This window comes from Bos grunniens, chromosome 2, assembly GCF_055505025.1.
Source record: "Bos grunniens cultivar Pamir isolate PY7600 chromosome 2, Bosgru_T2T1.0, whole genome shotgun sequence".
Taxonomy (NCBI): domain Eukaryota; kingdom Metazoa; phylum Chordata; class Mammalia; order Artiodactyla; family Bovidae; genus Bos; species Bos grunniens.
In genome coordinates, this window is record NC_141166.1 from 106,639,590 (window position 1) to 106,662,461 (window position 22,872).

A 22,872-nucleotide genomic window follows, 5' to 3' on the forward strand; every position below is an offset into this window, starting at 1 on the left:
CTAATTCTACTTGTTTCACATAATCATTACTAAGACTTTCTTTCTTCTTTGATTTTTTCCCCTAAGTATTACTCATCTCCTTAAAATAATAAAGATACAGCTATATTTATGCACCTGTAGAGTCTTAGTTTTATATATTTAATATTTTTCTTTAAAAAGATGTTCTCTTTTCCCATGAATCATGGTCTTTTTCTCTGCTTTTGAAATGTTGCTACTGGCAGATACTAAAATTATACAACAAAAAAATTTTGCTTATTTTTATTGTCACTTTCAAAAGAGAAAGGATACTGGGCCATTTATTTTTTCATCCTTCTATACTAGAATATTTAAACATTTGCATATTTTGTCTAAACTCTTGAAATAAAGGTAAACTGATTCCAATATCTTTACAGATTTTTGACATCTTAAACTTCTCTCTCCTAAAGGTTTACTGATTCTCATTTCCTTCTTTTTGATGGAATACTACTTAAAATTCTCATTTTACAATTGTAAAAACTATTTATCTTTAGGTCTTCACTTGATTTCTATAAAATAACAATAAAAGTTACCTATTAAACTATAAGTACCCTGGAACCATGTGCCATCACCATTATTTTCCTGGAATCCTGTGCAGTTTCTGGTACATAAAATGCATTCTAAAATTGGTATTTAATAAGTTATATTTGCATAATACTTTTGAGTTAACAAAGGGCCTTCAAATATTTTATTTGATTGCCTCAAATGAGACAATGTATAGCTTCATACCTTGATGAGAAGAATGTACAGAAACCCAGTATCCTATGAAAATTTCTTTCTTGCTGAATTTTTCAGTCTCTCATCAGATGATGTGACAGAAAGTGGCATTTAAGAGTTATAATTAGAATATTTATCACTCAAACAATTAAATTTATGTGCAAACCATTATAAGGCAATAAAGATACCACAGCCTGTTACACAATCATTTAAAAATTTTTCCATGCCTATATGGAAAGAAGATCAGCAATGAAAAAAATAAACCTACATAATAGCAATTCTTACTTGAATCTTGAATATACGACTTCCAGTCAAACTCATTTCGTGTTTCGTTTACAAATGTGCCATTGTAATTCTTGGTTATGTTCTTCTCTACAGTGTGCTCCTCCAGGGAAGCGTTGGTGGGAGGCCACTGCACACATTTATTCCGCAGGTTGCCCATAAAGAGCTGCAGCCCAATCAGGGCGAACACACTCAAACAGAACACAGTTAGGATCATGACATCTGAGAGCTTTTTCACAGACTGGATCAGGGCCCCCACGATGGTTTTCAGACCTGAAAGAAGGAAGGTTATTACTATGAAGACTTAGAATGTCTGAAGTAAGAAAAGCTTCACACAATTTTCTTGAAAACATAGATTCCATAAGTATGTTTGAAAATGACTGCAATTAATGGTAAAGGGAAAGCAACACTTCATGGAAGGTTGAAGTGCTAATGAAAATAAACTTTGGAAACGTAACGATCTGAACGATGAAATGAAAATCCATATCCCATTACATTTGGATAAAATAGCTGGAAGTTCATGGTCTTCACAAGGCCTATATGAAGAAAAATACCTTGTATTTCTCTGGTTTGCTAATGAAACTTGCCCTGTACTTTCATTAGGGACAGTGGTCAGTTTTATGACAAGTTACCAGAATAAAAATATTTTCAAATTCCTATTTATAAGTAGGAAAGATTTTGCTATAAAACTGGAGGCAGTTTGGAGTATAATTGCACTTTAAGATAAGAAAGGCTTGGGGAGTTTTCTGGCAGTTTAGTGGTTAGGATTTGCTACTTTTCCTACCATGGTCCAAGTTCAAAGCCTCGTTGGGTAACTAAGATCCCCCAAGCCACACAGCATGGCTTAAAAGATAATAAATCCTCCAGCAGACCCATGCTACTCTTTACTATCTTATTTCCTTGTCTTTTTAAACAATATTAAGATTCACATTGTACAGACATTGTCATCAATGCCTAAAATTAACAAGAAATTACAGACCAGTACATTTGACAGGGAACAAATCTTTAGTACAACTGACGTGGAAGAAAAAACCCAGGACTTATTTAAGTGCAAATCACATAGACTGTATAATACAGTGTCTCATGCAAGAAAGTATTGAACTCCAAGACTGATGAAAAATATAAAAACATAAACATTTATGTTCAAATAATAAGAATTATTTTCTGGGTAACACTCATTTTTTTATTATTATGATTTAAATTATTATGATCCCCAATTTTATGTAACGCTGAGTGTTAAGAAAAGAGACTGTTACTGAAAAATCATGACAGCTGAGCCTCAGTGTTTAACCCTCACCTGGAATGACTGAAATTGTTTTCAGCGCTCGGAGAACTCTGAATGTTCTCAATGCGGAGACATTGCCCAGGTCCACAAACTCTGTCACATATCTGAAATAGGGAGTTCACACACAAACACAATAACAGGATACAAAGAAAGAGCCATAGGTACAAGAAGCCTTATGCTTTGCACTGACCACTTCTTACCTGGAATTACAGAAATAGTTTTCAAAGCTCTCAAGACTCTGAAAGTGTGAACAGCTGAAAAATTGCCTAGGCTTACAAATTCTGTTACATACCTGTAGAATTAAATTAGAGTTATTCAAGAATTAAGTAGCATTTATATTATTTGCTTGGGTCTTTTATAAAGCCCTTCTTTGTGATTTTGAATGATAATTTTGTCAGTAACAATTTAGAAGTTAGGGTCCATCACTATGGTTTTCTTTACTTACATCATTTAAGGCCATGAAGTGGATGTAAATTTCTTAAGTACACAATCCTTTTGTCATTGCAGAAAGCAGTACAATCAATATGGGTAATTTAGGAGAATTAAGTAAAAGGACAATAATTCTTGGCTATAGTTTTAGGCAGAAAGAGAAGAAGAACTAAAGAGCCTCTTGATTAAAGTCAAAGAGGAGAGTGAAAAAGTTGACTTAAAACTCAACATTCAAAAAATAAAGACCATGACATCCGGTCCCATCACTTCATGGCAGATAGATGGGGAAACTATGGAAACAGTGAGAGATTTTATTTTGGAGGGCTCCAAAATCACTGCAAATGGTGATTGTAGCCATGAAATTAAAAGATGCTTGCTCCTTGGAAGAAAAGCTAAGACCAACCTAGATAGCATATTAAAAAGCAGAGACATTACTTTGCCAACAAAGGTCCATCTAGTCAAAGCTATGGTTTTTCCAGTAGTCATGTATGGATGAGAGAGTTGGACCATAAAGAAAGCTGAGCGTCAAAGAATTGATGCTTTTGTACTGTGGTGTTGAAGAAGAGTCTTGAGAGTTCCTTGGACTGCAAGGAGATCCAACCAGTCAATCCTAAAGGAAATCCGTCTTGAACATTTATTGGATGGACTGATGCTGAAACTGAAAACTCCAATACTTTGGCCACTTGATGCAAAGAACTAACTCACTGGAAAAGACCCTGATGCTGGGAAAGACTGAAGGGCAGGAGCAGAAAGGGATGACAGAGGATGAGATGGTTGGATGGCATCACCAACTCAATGTACGTTGAGTCTGAGCAAGTTCCAGGAGTTGGTGATGGACAGGGAGGCCTGGCGTGCTGCAGTCCATGGGGTCACAAAGGGTCAGACATGACTAAGTGATTGAACTGAACTAATAGTCTTAGGCCTTCAGTTTTTAAAAAATATATGAAATCATCCAAGAGAAATTCAGGCAGACTGACTTACTGCCTATCCATATGTGATCAGGATTTTTTGGTGTAACTCTTAAGTGAAAGCTAGGAAAATTAAGAACAATGTTTTATGGGGGCCCAATGATCACTCTTGCCATTCCTGTTATTTTAGCCTCAAGAAACAATAGCCCCTCAAAAATGCTTTCTTTTGAGCCATGGCCAGAGGGGACGGTGAAGAATCAGCTCATCTTGAATAGATATGGAATTTAGATGAGACAGGCAGCATTTGGAGCCTTGAGAATATCAGCTCCATTTCTCCTCTGCTCATCTTCCCACATCCTTATGCCTGTAAGAGGCCAAGTAAACCAGCTGCTGAAGAATGAGGGTGAACCACATTGGTCCATCTTCCTCTACATTCTAATTTCATCTAGTGCACAGCGGCCTTCTGTTATTTTTCTGGGTTTCTTCTTTCTTGGGGAAGTTTATCACTAGACCAAAAAAAAAAAAAAAAAGCAGACTGCAGAAGTTGTGTTGTGTGCATTACTGAATTTATCTGGTTGGGAAATAAGGATAAGAAGGTTTATATAAAGAAAATGATGAGGAAAATTAGGAGGGGAAAGAAGGAGAGGAAGAAAGGAAAGGATCAAGTGAGAAATAGGAAGAGTCAGAGAGTATGCTTGTTTGTAAGCCTTAATTGTGCATTTGTTGATGACATAACCATTTAATAGCAAATATATATTAAGAACCTTATGTTTTTCTATTAGTTTGTTATGTCAAAATGTTTTGATGTTTATTTTCTATTATTCTACCTAAGAAACTGGGGAGAGTGCATGACGTGGGTAAGGTCAATGGACATTTGCAGGGCCAGTAGAGGGTTTTTTGGTTGTAATTTTTAAAAACATTTTCACAGATGTATTATAAATACACTTTTGCTTCCATATTAGTGTGTGTGTGTATATGTGTGAATGTGTGTGTGTACTGTTGAAACAGCAGCATGTATAAAATTTGCTGACAATGTTTGTTATGTGTGAACATTATAATTTCAATTACTGCAAAGCCTTTATGCCAAAGTGAAATGCCTCTTTGACCTCTGTTGCACTAAATTAAAATCCAGAGCTTAAATGTATAAATCACACAGAAACATTCTACAGTTAAAGCAAGCTTATTCTTTAAAAGCATGAACACTTGTAGAAGCCAAAATATATCCTATTTTGAAGCTTCCAAGAAAAACACTTACGCAAATGTAATGACAGTGAAGTCGAGCCAGTTCCATGGGTCTCGAAGGAAAGTAAAATCTTCTAAACAGAAGCCCCTTGCAATAATTTTTATAAGTGATTCAAAAGTATATATTCCTGTGAAGGTGTACCTGGAGACAAGTATCCAAAAAGAATGAATAATCACTTTCTTTCATGACATATCAATTTCTTAACACTCTCTCATTATGTTAATAACAAACATTTAAAAAGGAATCATGCAGGTTAAAATTATTTTCATGGAAATAAAACATAGTCTGAAATTTAAATTCAACTCCTTAACGCACACAGAGTTGTTTTTAAATTGCCCTAAGGGTAGAGTGAGAAATACATACTGTATAAAGTGTATCTGAAATGTCTTAGTATTGACACAAATGAATAGAGCCTCCTGAGAATTATCCAGTACATTCACATGATGGAGTAGCTGATCAATAATATTGTGGAAGCATAAAATTATTTTCCTTAGAAAGTAAAATGCTTAATTTCAATCATGTTTTATGACTGAGGGAACATGGACAAATTAGTAAGTCTTAAGTTTTCCTCTTTTTTCAAGATAAGCTAACTTAGTTGGGAAAAGAATTTTGTTCATGCCAAATGGATAATTCTAGGGTCATCAGAGGTGAAAATCTAATTTTGAATAAAATATTGAGACAGATTGGAAATCCAAAATTTAAATGACTTAGTCAGTTTAAATGAGAAGAAATTTATAGATTTCCAACTAGAAACTTAGATGTTTTCATCTTCATCTCAGAAGTTGGATAATGAAATCACAGAAACAAGGATGACTTGAGACCTGTGGGCCTCACACATTAGTATTAATACTTAAGCAATCCTTTGTATATAATTTTTTTTTTAATTTCCTTCAGAATCTCTGGGCTTTCCTAGTGGCTCAGCTGGGAAACAATCCACCTGCAATGCAGAAGATCTGGGTTCGATCCCTGGGTTGGGAAGATCCCCTGGAGAAGGGAAAGTCTCCCCACTCCAGTATTCTGGCCTGGAGAATTTGATAGCCTGTATAGTCCATGGGGTTGAAAAGAGTTGGACACGATTGAGCGACTTTCACTTCTTCAGAAACTCTATCTTTTTATTGGTTCTAACCTGGAAGTGTCCAGGAAGGGAAAAGGCCCTTAGAATACCCCCATGGTTGTTGTTTTAAGGGTCAGAAGCCACAGAGCAATAGTGGTCACCACGCCAGCCATGAGAACAGCCCCAGCAGCACTTACCACATATCTGGCCTCGCTGTCCTCAAAGTATCCCAGAAGAGTCCATTAGAACAGTTAGCAATGCACTTGGTTTCTGAAAATGCTACTCTTTTATTTCAGTATGCGTGTGTGTGTGTGGGTGTTAGTTGCTCAGTTGTGTCCAACTCTTTGTGACCCCATAGACTATAACCCTCCAGGTTCCTCCGCCCATAGAATTCTCCAGGCAAGAATACAGGAGTGTATTGCCTTTTCCTTCTCCAGGGGATCGTTCCAATCCAGGGATTAAAACCTGGTCTCCTGCATTGCAGGCAGATTCTTTACTGTCTGAGTGACTAGGGAGGCTCAGTTAGCAGAGCCCTCAGTTTATTAAATATTCAAGTTTGAAAATCCCAAATTTCGGGATTTTTTTCCCAGCAGATATTTTGGTTGACCACATTTGAAACCAATATGGGCCTGGCACAGAGTGGCTGTGCCTGATGGAAGTGTAAACTTGGTGAGGCTTCATAGTATGTTTTTAGGGCATGTGGAAGACTCACTGAATTAATCTGGAAGTTAACTGGAACCAAGGTCTACCACATTGGTTCCTTTCTGTGATAACTTTCACCATATTTGCTCTGGCCACTGTATATCCTAAAGGAAGAGTGATGAGTGTGCAAGAATGATGGGCTTCTGGTCACCACCAAGTACACATGGAGAGATATTAAATCCTAAATACATATATATAGACATAGATATACATCTCTATGTCTATGCAACAATACACACACACACACACACACACACACTTATACATACTCACATAGGTGGCTTATAAGTTGAACTTACTCTACATTCTTTGTCCAGTCGGGAGGGTTACTCATTGTCATAAACACACAGTTTGTCAAAATAGTGCACATAATTAGCATGCTGAATAATGTAGGTTATTGTTAAGGAACACACAGAAGAAAACCCAAACCCATGTATTATATTATATAAAACTAACATTGAAAAGCTCAACCTGCAGTTTGGCCAGGAATCAGTGACGAACATACTGTGGGCAAATCATCTAATCTCTTTAAATTTCATTTTTCTCATCCTTAAATTTATATAATAACACTACTCTCACAGAGTAGTTGTATAGATTGAATGAGATAATGTACGAGAAAGCTTTATAAAAGTATAAAGTGTGGTTTTTGCTACTATTATTAAATCAATCTATTTATTCCCAGAAGACCTTATTGGGAAAACTGTGGGCATTCTGGAACTGCATAGCTTTTGAGCAGAGTTGATTTAAATAAACTAATTTAGTTGATTAAAATAGTGAATTGCTGAGGAAGGCACATCCTGGCAGAATTATAATTTCTTAAACACATGTGATACAATATGGATGAATATATTATAGTACGGTGTTAAATGTCAGGTCGCTTTATTTCAAATGTTTGTAAACATATAGCAGCATTGGATAAGATTGAAAGTGAATATTTCAAAGTCATGCCTTAGCATGATAAAATTCAACATAAAGGTGATCTTAGCAACATGAAAATGACTCGGGTAAGTCACTCAACCTCTCTGTGCCACTGAACTTTCTAGTGTCTCCACTGAATTTTACGCAGTGGAGCTAATCAGATGTGGAACTCATCAATTTGAGGTACAGATTAAATGGGATAATATGTGTGAGTTATTGGAATAGGTCTGGTTAGTAGCTATGATCTAAATGTTAGTGAAACAAATGACTAGGACCTAACAGAATTATGGAGCTGAAAGGGACCTTGAAAAACAACTGTTTAATTCCTGTATTTTAGAAATTAGAGAAATAAAGCTAAAACTTTAGAGAAATTAGATAACTTGGCCAAGGAGTAAAACACAGATTTCTTGCATTCATATCTAACATTCAACAACAGTCAACAGCCAAAGCAAAAATTTTCCATAAGAGAAAAAGAAAGTTTTCATCAAATGACCACACGATGGCACTAGGAACGCAAACTAGGATAAAGAAACCTCCATAAATGTCAAAGCTCGGGACATGTAAAAGTTACGTTTCAAATCTTTGAAATTCACTAATACCATACTTATACCATAAGGAATCTCTTGTTATCAGTTTAAAAATAGAGTGGAATGTTAAGTTTTTTTCTACTTAGAAGTAGATGATAGTTATACCAGTAATGGTATAGAAGATAGAGCAGATGATAATTATAGATGATAAGTAGATGATAATTATACCAGTAATTCTATATTTATTATTGCCAAAGCCGTCAAATGAGACATAATCAGAAGTGAAGGCTTTTGGCCAAGGAGTAGGAACAGATAAATTTAGTTGCAGAGTCCTTTTTTTTTTTTTTTTTAACACCAGTGAGAATCACAAAGCTAAATCCCTGAAGACCTTTTGGAAATACAATCCCTGCATCTTTCATTAACTTTCAGAGTCTTTACTAAGCAATCAGTTTTGCACGGCAGAGTCATAATTCAATGACTTCTATTTGAAATTCAGCCAGTGATCCAGTACTTCCTTCACGAATTTCATTAGGAAAGTTCAAAAACTAGCTACATATTGGCCAGAGCCCCCTGATCGTCTCCAGTGGAAATTATGCTTAAAGGTTAACTCTAAGGTACACTAAAATGCTTTATATTATAGATATGGTTATACTTGGCTCTGGATATAGGTTTGGTTTTCTTACTATTATATCAGGATTCCATGCAAATTCCAGAAAGTCACAAACTTTATACAATATTGTAAAAATAAGTCTGTTTTACACTAGATTTGTAGGATGAGTAATTTTAGAAAGAGATATATAATGTTAGAATTTGATATATAAAAGACTGAAATATACATATAGTGTGTATATATAATAGTAAAGACTGTAAATTTCAGTAACATTAATGTAATAAATTTTAAGAAAATGCTTATATGACAAAAGGAAATACAAAATGAAAATGATAAAAACCACAGAATATGACATTTCCCAACTTAATCTTACATTTAGCTACAAAGCACTTATAGATTATGTACAAATAGCTAATATCGATCACTTGAAAAGGATATGAATGTACCAAAATCTTAATAGCTATTTTCCTAAGAGGATTGAAGGGAGTTAAAATGTACAGGGCAGAGGTGGCACTGAACCGGAAGATGGCCTTCCCTTTATTCAATACTATAAAAGTCTGTAAGATAGGAACACAACACAGAAGTATAAAGTATCAACCATTTAAACTCTATTACCCACCTTCTGTTATTTGTCAACATGAGTTATTCCAGTGTTGCAACTTTTTGATGTGTACCATAAGGACAAACTGTTCCAGGCTCTCTTAACTAGAAACAATATCCAGTGATATCACTTACCTTTGACTTGATACTGCAGTTTTATTGTTTATAAGATAGTTAGCCAAAATAATTTATTTTCTTTCTTAGTATTTTAAATATCTAAGTTAAATGAAAGTCTCAAAAGGGTTCACATTTCATTCTACAGATCCTTAAGACACTGCAGTTCTTTTACAGTGATTTCAGCTTTCTCATTTTGATTACCTTGAAAATTAATGACGTAGAACGCAAATCATTTAATAAAACTAATACTTTTTGAAATATTCTTTTACCATTTCTCCTGATAAAAAATCACTCTGTTTATAATAGGAAATAAAAACAGCCACCACTAAACCCACTCTTGGGTTAGATGGATGTAAACCAGTGATTGATTTCTGGAGGCCAAGTTCCCTGGAGAATATCTGCTGACTAGAGTACTAAATTCTGTATTTGGATTTCTGAGTTAGCTGACACATTGAATTCCAGTCCCAACTGATTGCCTATTTCATGTAGTGCTTTGTTAGCATAGAGGAAAAGATCAAAGACCCTGAAAAATCCAGGATGCATGGATGTGAATGGAATTGGCATTCAAAATTTAGCCATATTTGAGCACAATTAACGGTATGTAGACAAAACAACAACAAACAAAGCAGCAATGTACAACCCTGTATCAAGGATTCTTACTCATTGTTTCTTAGGACCTTTATATATGTTCAAATAGCCTGGGGGTGATGAAAGGAAGCCTATTTCTCTAGGAAAGCCTATTTCTTTATGAAGAACATATCTTGGGAAGGGAACTACAAATCTTTTAAATTTAAATTCACCCATTCTTTCAAAAATTCTACCCCCTTCTAAGATGCATAGATGGAAGCCAGCATTACTACATAGCAAGCATTAACCTTATGCTTACTTTCTAGTAAGAATCTTTGACAAGTGTTTATTCTGTACGTTTAGTCTTCAGGTATTCACAGATTTCTCAACTCTTTTTCCCTCTATTTTCAGGGTTTTCTAAATGCAAGCAATCATTCCAAAATATTTACTGATATATTGTTTGAAACTAGCACTTCCTGGCTGGTATGGGTACAAGTGCCCTAAATGAGAGCTTTGAACCTGGTCCAACCAGTGCTTGTCTCCAACTTTTTCCTGATCTGCAACATGACACTGAGAGTAAGTATTCAGAAATGTGTCTGACAAACTAATTTTACATCTGTTGCATCTAAAAATAAAACAGAAGAGTGTATTTTGTGGGTCTGTTTTTTCAATTTTCTGAAGATTAATTTTATTGTATTTTATAGACTAGCCACCTCATCTTCACAATAGAGAGTTTGAGAAGCATTGCTCTACATGGAACTTTGACTCCATGTTTCCACTTTCATCTCTGATGGACTATGAGTCAAGAATACAAAGAAAACTGTATCATCATATCCATTTGTAAGAGGTAAGAGTTTCACACGTGCTTACTGGAGGAGCAATCACCTGTGTCTATAGTACTTTGTGCCTTTTTCTCTGATTCGTTCAGTGCCCCTGTCCCTAAATGACATTGTGATATCATCATACAAAGTGCACAGACTTGTGCAATGCAAATGCTTTTGCCCTAGGGAGTACACACGTGCAAGGACACAGCAAGGCCCTGAGTGAGCTAATTCGGGACCAAATATGGTCCACCTTGCAAACCTCTTGCCTATGCTTCCTCTCCCCAGAATTATGCTGAGTAAACCCTAGTAGAAATATTATGGGCTGGGAGTGGGAGAGCCAGTAAAAACATAATATAGGATATATTTTTTAAAAATAAAAATACCCTTGTTTCAAATAATATTACAAGCCTAATTTTGGAAAGGGCTTCCCTGGTGGCTCAGTGGTAAAGAATCTGCCTGCAATGCAAGAGATGTTGAATTGAATCCCTGGAGCAGGAAATGACAACCTACGCCAGTATTCTTGCCTAGGAAATCTCATGGACAGAGGAGCCTGGTGAGCTACAGTCCATGGGGTCACAAAGAGTCGAACACAACTTAGTGACTAAACAACAACAAACAAATTTTGGGGCTAAATCATGAACTTGGAGAGGGGATGAAGATGATCCTGACTGTAGCTCAGTGGATACGAATAACAATGCAGCTCATCCTGAGGAGATGCGACCACGCACAGAAAAGATCACCTGTGACTCCGGCTGTGTAGCCAGCCTCCAACCCAAACCGTGAGCAGACCTAACAAAAGAAGAAGTAGAAAAGATAGAGGAAGGGGGTGACGAGGCCAAAGGCAAAGCTGCAGAGGCTAAATGAAAGGGTGTAAGAACCTCTGCCCTAAAGACCACGAAGAAAAAGAAGCAAGACTCTGAAATTGAACCAGGAGGAGCCCAGAAAGGCACAGAAAAAGAGCCAGAACTCAGCAGGGTAAAGCTAACGAACGCCACAGCACCCCTGATGCTGATAAACAATTTTCAAAAGTCCTTACACATAGAGAAAGTAATACTTTGACACAAAAGCTAAAGGCAAAAGGACATAATTCTCAATTGTTCAAGACAGACAGGGACTTTTACTGATTTTAGGATATTTTCACTTATTTACTTACAAAATTCAAAGAATGTATTTTTAACTTCAAAAGTTAAGAAATGTGTGCACACTGTGTAAGTGCTTACAATTAGAATGTATAATGAAATTAGTGAGGTTTTACTATATAGCAATGCTTGTTCTTTAATTTTCGCCAGCAGTATAGAGAGATAAGACGTTCTTGATAGAGTTCCCAGGAAGCTGACGATGAGATCAGCATTAAGGGACCATTTCAGGTTTTCTTCTGTGAGGACTCTGTCGTTCCCAGGTTGAAACATATATATTTACATACAATCTACACAAATATTTCCTTAAAATGTTTATGGATTCATTTTAAACTGCTGACTTACAGAGAAACCTAATTTTAGAATCTTGAATCTGTAACCATTTTTATGTGAGTAAGTTCCATTTAGAACTTCAAATTTACTATTTGTAACTAATTTCATACCTATTTCATCATCTATCTGTATTCATCCTCCTTATATTTACTTGCACATCCAAGAAGCCAGACATTTAGTTTGTAAGTATTAAGATTAACGAAAGGATGTGTGTGCATGTGCACCCTCAGTTGCTTGCTGCTGCTGCTGCTGCTAAGTCGCTCCAGCCGTGTCCGACTCTGTGCGACCCCACAGACGGCAGCCCATCAGGCTCCACCGTCCCTGGGATTCTTCAGGCAAGAACACTGCAGCGGGTTGCCATTTCCTTCTCCAATGCATGAAAGTGAAAAGTCAAAGTGAAGTCGCTTAGTCGTTCCTGACTCTTAGCGACCCCTGGACTGGAGCCTACCAGGCTCCTCCGTCCATGGGATTTTCCAGGCAAGAGTACTGGAGTGGGGTGCCATTGCCTTCTCCCTCAGTCACTTACTTGCCCCCAAAGACTCTCAAATACACATTGCCCCAAATAATGGTATTGATGGTACTGAAGGGAGAAGAGAGTAAGAAGGGAACACTGTTACCTACAAGTAGTCAAGTAACTCTAGAATTTTCCAACGTAGAGATATCTGCTTTTCTCATTTCACAGGTAAGGGGTCAAAAAGAAAACAGCAGGGAAGGTAGACAAGATGCTTCTGTACTTTAAATTGTATAAACAAATATGTATGGAGAAGGAAACGGCAACACACTCCAGTATTCTTACCTGGAGAATTCCATGGACAGAGAAGCCTGGCGGGCTATAGTTCATACAGTCCCTGGGGTTGCAAAGACTTGGACACGACTGAGTAACTAAAATTTTCACTTTCAGGCAAAATGTTTCTGTACTTTAAATTGTATCAACAAATATGCAACTTTAAGCAAAGCAAGATTTATGAGCTGTTCGACTGAGTGACATTTTTAACTCTGCCCCTAATTTTTTATTGTATAATACACCTAACATAAAATTTACCATTTTAACCATTCTAAGTGTAACAAGTTTGATATTGACGTTTTTAATGAATGTACTGAATGTGGAAGTGAGAAATAGATTTAACGGACTAGATCTGATAGATAGAGTGCCTGATGAACTATGGACGGAGGTTCATGACATTGTACAGGAGACAGGGATCAAGACCATCCCCATGGAAAAGAAATGCAAAAAAGCAAAATGGATGTCTGGGGAGGCCTTACAAATAGCTATGACAAGAAGAGACGTGAAAAGCAAAGGAGAAAAAAAAAGATATAAACATCTGAATGCAGAGTTCCAAAGAATGGCAAGAAGAGATAAGAAAGCCTTCCTCAGCGATCAATGCAAAGAAATAGAGGAAAACAACAGAATGGGAAAGACTAGAGATCTCTTCAAGAAAATTAGAGATACCAAGGGAACATTTCATGCAAAGATGGGCTCGATAAAGGACAGAAATGGTATGGACCTAACAGAAGCAGAAGATATTAAGAAGAGGTGGCAAGAATACACAGAAGAACTGTACAAAAAATATCTTCATGACCCAGATAATCAGGATGGTGTGATCACTGACCTAGAGCCAGACATCCTGGAATGTGAAGTTAAGTGGGCTTTAGAAAGCTAGTGGAGGTGATGGAATTCCAGTAGAGCTATTTCAAATCCTGAAAGATGATGCTGTGAAAGTGCTGCACTCAGTATGCCAGCAAATTTGGAAAACTCAGTAGTGGCCACAGAACTGGGAAAGGTCAGTTTTCATTCCAATCCCAAAGAAAGGCAATGCCAAAGATGCTCATACTACTGCACAATTGCACTCATCTCACACGCTAGTAAAGTAATGCTCAAAATTCTCAAAGCCAGGCTTTAGCAATAAGTGAACCATGAACTTCCAAATGTTCAAGCTGGTTTTAGAAAAGGCAGAGGAACCAGAGATCAAATGGCCAACATCCGCTGGATCATGGAAAAAGCAAGAGAGTTCCAGAAAAACATCTATTTCTGCTTTATTGACTATGCCAAAGCCTTTGACTGTGTGGATCACAATAAACTGTGGAAAATTCTTCAAGAGATGGGAATACCAGATCACCTGACCTGCCTCTTGAGAAACCTATATGCAGGTCAAGAACCAACAGTTAGAACTGGACAAGGAACAACAGACTGGTTCCAAATAGGAAAAGGAGTACGTCAAGGCTGTACACTGTCACTCTGCTTATTTAACTTCTATGCAGAGTACATCATGAGAAATGCTGGGCTGGAAGAGCACAAGCTGGAATCAAGATTGCCAGGAGAAATATCAATAACCTCAGATATGCAGATGACACCACCCTTATGGCAGAAAGTGAAGAGGAACTCAAAAGCCTCTTGATGAAAGTGAAAGTGGAGAGTGAAAAAGTTGGCTTAAAGCTCAACATTCAGAAAACGAAGATCATGGCATCTGGTCCCATCACTTCATGGCAAATAGATGGGGAAACAGTGGAAAGAGTGTCAGACTTTATTTTGGGGGGCTCCAAAATCACTGCAGATGGTAATTGCAGCCATGAAATTAAAAGACGCTTACTCCTTGGAAGGAAAATTATGACCAACCTAGATAGCATATTCAAAAGCAGAGACATTACTTTGCCAACAAAGATCCGTCTAGTGATCATGTATGGATCACTAGTGGTCCATTTTCCAGTGGTCATGTATGGATGTGAGAGCTGGACTGTGAAGAAAGCTGAGCGCTAAAGAATTGATGCTTTTGAACCGTGGTGTTGGAGAAGACTCTTGAGAGTCCCTTGGACTGCAAGGAGATCCAACCAGTCCATTCTAAAGGAGATCAGTCCTGAGTGTTCATTGGAAGGACTGATGCTGAAGCTGAAACTCCAATACTTTCGCCACCTCATGTGACGAGTTGACTCATTGGAAAAGACTCTGATGCTGGGAGGGATTGGGGGCAGGAGGAGAAGGGGATGACAGAGGATGAGATGGCTGGATGGCATCACCGACTCAATGGACATGAGTTTGAATGAACTCCAGGAGTTGGTGATGGACAGGGAGGCTTGGCGTGCTGCAATTCGTGGGGTCACAGAGTCGGACGCGACTGAGTGACTTAACTGAACTGATCTTAACATTCTTTAAATCTAGTTAGTTTAATAAAAATTTCATCAACATATCTACTCAGGAAAATTTTTATTGCATTAAGTCACTTCAATAGAAAAGAAAAATTTCAGAATTGAATGTGGAGGAGAAAAGGCTGATACAGTAGTATCCAGCTAAAAACAGACTTATTTTTTTTTTTAAACAGCCCAAGGCTGTAGGAAATTCATGAAGTCATTTTAACCTGAGAATAATACTGTGCCTCAGAACAAATTTCAAGACAGCATTTTGACTGAATTGGAAATGAGATGTTATATATAAAATGCCACTTTAGAGACACATTTATAGGAATGTAACTCTTCATATACTAAGTATTGATCAGGCTTGTCACTTATCTCTTCTATGTATAGCTACTAAACTCAAGTAGCATTTACTAAGTCCTTATATGTTAAGCTGTTAATATGTATGAGTGTTTCCGACACTTGGAAAGCAGCCTAGACCTAATTCTCAGTCCAATTGTTAATTCAGTTTACTTCAATGCAGAAGATGTGTGTCAACCATTTAGCACAATATTCACAAAGTTCTGTGCTAAAGTTTGTAGGGAAACCAAAGACCCTCAAGAAACTTGGAATAAGTAGTAAGTTATTACCCTAAGAAGCCTCAAAACTAGTAAATGTTCAACAATCTCTACGGACAGAAGAAAATCTAGAAGTATTAGTGAAAGTTTACTTAGACCAGAGCTACCAAATAGAAATACTACGTGAACTACAAATCTGAGCCACATATGTGATTTTAAACATTCTAATACCCATATTTAAAAAAAGGGGGGGGGGAAAGAGATGAAATTAATCTGAATAATATTTTCTTTAACCTAATATATCCTATATATTATCATTTGAGGATGAAATCAATATTAAAAATTATTGAGATAATTTACCTCCTATTTTCATACCATTCTAAATCTTCAAAGACTGAACATGCCACATGTCAAATACATTTCAAGTACAACAGCCACGCATGAATGCTGTCCACTGAATTGGGCAGCACCAGCCTAGGTGTAAACCATTTACTGTACTGCCAGGTCATACTCTCTTCAGCAAGCTTTGTTAGGTAAAAATCCATTCCAGCTTTAAAGAAAACAACAACAAAAACCCAAGCAGGTTAACACTCCTGATAATCAAAGTGTAATAGTCTAGAAAGCAAAATGAGGAAAATACAATACACTAAACTTGGGGCTTCTCAGGTGGCACTAGAGGTAAAGAACCGGCCTCCCAGTGCAGGAGACGTAAGGGACACGAGTTCGATCCCTGGGTCAGGAAGATGCCTTGGAGAAGGACATGGCAACTCACTCCAGTATTCTGCTTGGGATATCCCATGGACACAGGAGCCTAGTGGGCAATAGCCTGTGGAGGCACAAAGAATCAGAAACAACTGAAGTGACTTAGCACGCACTCATGCACTAAGCTCACAGAGGTGTTGTGATTCTAATTTAGTAAGTCAGATTGTGATGTCCAGTGTTCTGTACTTTTAATGAATAACTAGGGTGATCTGCAATAGGAGGACTATGAATCTGTTTTTGTTATCAATGCTTATGCTATGCACCTGCATTGAAATCTTTCCCCTTTATACATTGCATAGTCAATAAGACTTAAGTCAACTTAAGTTATACTAGTTTGGTAGGATTATTGTTTATGAATCTGTACTTGTTAACTATTTAGTAATCCTTCTTGTCTCTGAGACTTTAGAAGATGACTTATCTTTTCCCTTCAGGATGAACACTGAATTTAACAAACTATAGTTTCCCAGTTCCCTTAAAAACTATGTCCATTATCTTAATATTTCTTTCAATCTAGGTGTTTTCCTTCTTAAATAGTTTAAACCTAAGGCCCAGCTTTGTGTTTATCTAAACATTATTTAAAAATTGCCAAATAAAAAGATCGACGCCAACTCAATTTGCCTGCTCTTATAGTAAATGTACTGGAAAAAGCAAAAGAAATAACAGAAGAAGGTGAGCAGTGACCACGAATAATAGAAAAACAGAATATGCTATCGGTCGATTACGTTTATTCTTTAGCCTCAAAATTTAGAGAGGCAATTTTCAACATGTACTTATACTGTAATCCAAAAATGTGCTTGGAGGTCAACTGTTTGGAACTCTGACCATCTTTTCCCAAAGAAAGGATTTATGTTTACACATAGATTCAAAAGCCTATGTAATTCCTAATGAAATAGAATTCTATGTAATGACAGCGTGGAACTCTATCACTCTTTATAAGAAATCATCGCTCTAAAAGTGGTAACAGATTTCTAAATTGGGCAGCAACTCTCTCCCCACTTTGATATTACCCTGGCATTCAAATTAGGGAAATTCCCTGGCTCTATCTTCTTCGAGAAGTGGGGTCAACCTTTTTCTAGCTCTAAGCTGTTGGCTTGAGAAGAGGTTCCAGCAAGAAAGGGCAAAATGATACCACATGGCAGAAGAGATGCTTCAGAGCTTTGGGTGTAAATAATTGCATAGAAAGGCAAGAGATTCCCATTAGTACATATCTCTGGGGACATCTTTCACTGTGGGCCAATTCCTTGGAATCTAATTATATTTTTTCCCTATAAGCTGTCTAAATTATCTCACCTACTTCTTTGCCTTTTTTTTTTTTTTTTAATAACCTGTGGATTCAGGCCAAGATTTCCCTCATTTCCTGGCTCACTGAGGGATGGAAAGCTTTCTCACAGGTTCTCTTCCTGATTCCAAAGTGAGTGAGCAATAATTTACAAAACGTTTTCTCTCCCAATCTCATTCTACTTTTCTGCTTAGATGAGGGATAACCAGCCTAAAGAACAATCTGTGAACTGAAGCCTGCCCATGGCCCACCAAGCTTTAATATCCAGCCCTCATTTAATTGTCTTGAAGCCAGAGATCACAAACCAACACCCCACAGCGGCTAGACAGTGCAAGAGACATGCTAATTTCTGGTATGCAAATCAGTGATGCCAGATCTGATAGTGTGTGAGAAACCTAAATATTCAGGTTTACACATGTTTGTGCAATCTTCTGATTTATAAATCTCAGACACTAATTCAAAATTTTAAACAGTATTGCATGAGACAAACAAAAATACATCTGCAGGCTCAAGGCCTCATAGTTGTTTTTTTTTTTTTTTAATTTTTGCTTTAAGTTAATGCAAAGGAGAAAAATATGTACCCAGAAAAGAATCTGTAAAATTGCTTGTCCCTAAGGTTTAGCTGGGTAGAATAGTTGCAGTGGGGCCAGTGCTAGAGATGACCCCATAATTGGTCCCCAACTGGATTCTCATCAGTTAGTTACAGATGCTTCTGCCTCTGCCTCAGACGGAGAGAAAAAATTATAACCACCAGTAAATTGATAAAATCTGGGGGTCAAATATTTCTCATCCCTGTATCTTTAGCCTATAACATGGTTATGGTACATAGTCCATGCTCAGTTAATTTTTCATTGAGAGAAAAGGACTAATTGGCCCAGTTTTATTACAGATGTTGCTGTGTGAAGACTTTGGGCAAATTATTCCATGTCAATTTCTTCATCTGAATGGAGAAGATTATAATACTACTAACCTCAGGGTGGTCTAAAGGATAGAAATGAAATAAAACATGTGAATCTCCTTAATGAATTCCAAGTGCCATATAAAAAAAAGGATTAAAGGATTAAAAATGTAAGTATCTCTGGTTCTCAAATATATACACATACAAACACTTGTGTATACAAACTCAAATATATACACAAACACTTGTTAAAACTTATGTGTTTTAACATAAGTTAAAACAAAGCAGTGCCAATTTTCACATTGGAACTTTGCTGCTCAGTTTCTTTCCTCCCAAATTTCATATTCAAAAAACAATGCCATCCGTTTGCTCCCATCTAATCAGTTCAGTTCAGTCGCTCAGTTGTGTCCGACTCTTGAGACCCTATGAATTGCAGCATGCCAGGCTTCCCCGTCCATCACCAACTCCCGGAGTTCACCCAAACTCATGTGCATTGAGTTGGTGCTGCCATCCAGCCATCTCATCCTCTGTCGTCCCCTTCTCCTCCTGCCCCCAATCCCTCCCAGCATCGGAGTCTTTTCCAATGAGTCAACTCTTCACATGAAGTGGCCAAAGTACTGGAGTTTCAGCTTTAGCATCAGTCCTTCCAAAGAACACCCAGGACTGATCTCTTTTAGGATGGACTGGTTGGATCTCCTTGCAGTCCAAGGGACTCTCAAAGGTCTTCTCCAACAGCACAGTTCAAAAGCATCAATTCTTTGGTGCTCAGCTTTCTTCACAGTCCAACTTTCACATCCATACATGACCACTGGAAAAACCATAGCCTTGACTAGACGGACTTTTGTTGGCAAAGTAATGTCTCTGCTTTTGAATATGCTATCTAGTTTCATCATAATTTTCCTTCCAAGGAGTAAGCGTCTTTTAATTTCATGGCTGCAGTCACCATCTGCAGTGATTTTGGAGCCCCAGAAAAATAAAGTCTGACACTGTTCCTATCTAATACTTAAGCATTATGTCTCCAAAATGGATTCTTATCTCATCCATTATTCTTTGTCTTCATTGTCAAAAATCTAGACCAGACCTCTATAAAGACCCCCAACTTGATCTTAAAAGCAAAAAGTGAACATCGTCACTTCTCTACCCAAAGCCTTCAGAGAACTATTTTTCCCTTAAACATCAAACTCTTGGAGCTTTGATCTAGCCCCAAGCCCATCTCCCCAACCACATCTTACTTTCCTTTTACTTATTACAGTCCCAATATATTACATGTCTTCTTACAGGCTGTTCCCTTCCCATGGAAGACTTCTCTCTTCTTTCTACACTTGAGATCCCAATTTAAATGGCATTTCTTTACAGAGGCACACAATTCATGTTACCTGAATCTGTCCTCTTTGGAAAAAAATGTGGAAAAAAAACTATTAAAATTTGATGGGAAATGTAATTTTCTAATTAATTTAGGAACTGATCTAGAGCCACTGAGTCTCAAAGATATTAGTTTTTACGAAGGCAGGCCCTGATTGAGTAGAAGTAGTGAAGCAACAAGTCAGGTTTGGGAAATACTGCCAGCCAAGGAGATGAGGAGGACAGCTTCACAGTGGCCTGTGTGGAGAGGCAGGCAAAGTAGCAACAGGCTTATTTAGATTCCATCGCTGGCTTCTCTTCATTAGTGTGACAACTGCAAATCCAGAGTAGCATAGCAATAAGCCATAGAAGCTGAAGGATCTGGTTTGAAATCTAGTCTCTGTTACTTAATAGCCCTATGATCTTAGGAAAATTACTTTACCTCAGTTTCATCATTTTAAAATAAAGATAAGAATTATCTTGGAAGGGCATGTTGGTTAAATAAGAACTGTAAATTTCCTAAAGCATAGACAGAGCTTGGCTTTTGTTTATCTAGCACACCTTTGTCACAGTCTCTCTCTCTTCCTTTTACAGAAAACCGCTGCCTCACTGTCTAGCCACATGGTTTGGGTGGAGCTGATCCATCCCTTGGCAACACTGGTTAACATTTGACACTGATCTAGCCAATGAGATCATCACAAATCCTTGGCTACAGTGGCTGATTCAGAATAGGTTATGTGACCTAGTAAAATGAATTCCAGGAGAAGTTTTGAAGAAAAAATGAGTTCTTTGGAGTTACTAGGCTGTAGAAGTTAGTTTTGTGCTAAAGTGAAGAAGTGAAGTGAAGTCGCTCAGTCGTGTCCGACTCTTTGCGACCCCATGGACTGTAGCCTACCAGGCTCCTCCCTCCATGGGATTCTCCAGGCAAGAGTACTGGAGTGGGTTGCCATTTCCTTCTCCAGGGGATGTTCCCAACCCAGGGATCGAACCCGGGTCTCCCACATTCCAGGCAGACGCTTTAACCTCTGAGCCACCAGGGAAGTCCCAGTTTTGTGCTATCAATTTTTTGTCCATCAGTTTTGTGCCACTGATGGCTATTTCTACCATCTTGTGGGAAGAACCAGCCTGTGAATGCAGCTGGTATAGGTGGAAGCAGAGTGAGAAATGCAAAAGGACTGTGTCCTGATGACACTGCGTTAGGTACTGGATCCTTTAATATTAAGACCAGATTTACCCTATACACACGTTTAGTTGTTTGATTCTTTGTTTTAAAAAACTATTTTCCATTGAGTTTACGTCACTTTCATTTTAAGTTTTACTAATATGGCAGGTACTTGATAAATGCTAACTGTTATTTAACTACTGCTCTCATCAACTTGGGATTGCTTCTGAGCCAGAGACAGGAAGGTGACAAAGAAGAAAGGGACATAAGGAAGAAACAAACGGTGGGTAGGAGAAATATCTAAAAGTGAACTATAGTGCTCTAAAACTAAGGGAGGGAGAGCCTGGGTGACTGGTAATTTTAGAGGCGCTAACTGGTCATAGCAAACACCCTCTTCCAACAACACAAGAGAACACTCTACACATGGACAAAACCAGATGGTCGACACTGAAATCAGATTGATTATATTCTTTGCAGCCAAAGATGGAGAAGCTCTATATAGTCAGCAAAAATAAGACCAGGAGCTGACTGTGGCTCAGATCATGAACTCCTTATTACCAAATTCAGACTTAAATTGAAGAAAGCAGGGAAAACCACTAGACCATTCAAGTATGACCTAAATCAAATCCCTTATGATTATACAGTGGAAGTGAAAAATAGATTTAAGGGACTAGATCTGATAGACAGAGTGCCTGATGAACTATGGACAGAGGTTCGTGACATTGTACAGGAGACAGGGAGCAAGACCATCCCCATGGAAAAGAAATTCAAAAAAGCAAAATGGCTGTCTCAAGAGGCCTTACAAATAGCTGTGAAAAGAAGAGAAGCAAAAAGCAAAGGAGAAAAGGAAAGATATAAACATCTGAATGCAGAGTTCCAAAGAATGGCAAGCAGAGATAAGAAAGCCTTCCTCAGTGATCAATGCAAAGAAATAGAGGAAAACAACAGAATGGGAAAGACTAGAGATCTCTTCAAGAAAATTAGAGATACCAAGGGAACATTTCATGCAAAGATGGGCTCGATAAAGGACAGAAATGGTATGGACCTAACAGAAGCAGAAGATATTAAAAAGAGGTGGCAAGAATACACAGAAGAACTGTACAAAAAAGATCTTCACGACCAAGATAATCACGATGGTGTGATCACTGACCTAGAGCCAGACATCCTGGAATGTGAAGTCAAGTGGGCCTTAGAAAGCATCACTACGAACAAAGCTAGTGGAGGTGATGGCATTCCATTTGAGCTATTTCAAATCCTGAAAGATGATGCTGTGAAAGTGCTGCACTCAGTATGCCAGCAAATTTGGAAAACTCAGCAGTGGCCACAGGACTGGGAAAGGTCAGTTTTCATTCCAATCCCAAAGAAAGGCAATGACAAAGAATGCTCAAGCTACTGCACAATTGCACTCATCTCACACACTAGGAAAGTAATGGTCAAAATTCTCCAAGCCAGGCTTTAGCAATACGTGAACCATGAACTT

General features: G+C 37.7%; 1 protein-coding gene across 1 annotated transcript in view; it reads right to left on the reverse strand.

Moving 5' to 3' along the window:
• Positions 1–22,872, reverse strand: part of SCN1A (sodium voltage-gated channel alpha subunit 1) — a 224,813-nt gene that overhangs the window by 67,861 nt on the left and 134,080 nt on the right. The window contains exons 5-9 of the mRNA XM_086370732.1: positions 9,127–9,247; positions 6,935–7,022; positions 4,892–5,020; positions 2,312–2,403; positions 1,018–1,287 (exon numbers count right to left, since the gene is read on the reverse strand). Coding sequence (XP_086226858.1) covers positions 1,018–1,287; positions 2,312–2,403; positions 4,892–5,020; positions 6,935–7,022; positions 9,127–9,247 — 700 coding nt within the window. The remainder of the gene's footprint in view (positions 1–1,017; positions 1,288–2,311; positions 2,404–4,891; positions 5,021–6,934; positions 7,023–9,126; positions 9,248–22,872) is intronic.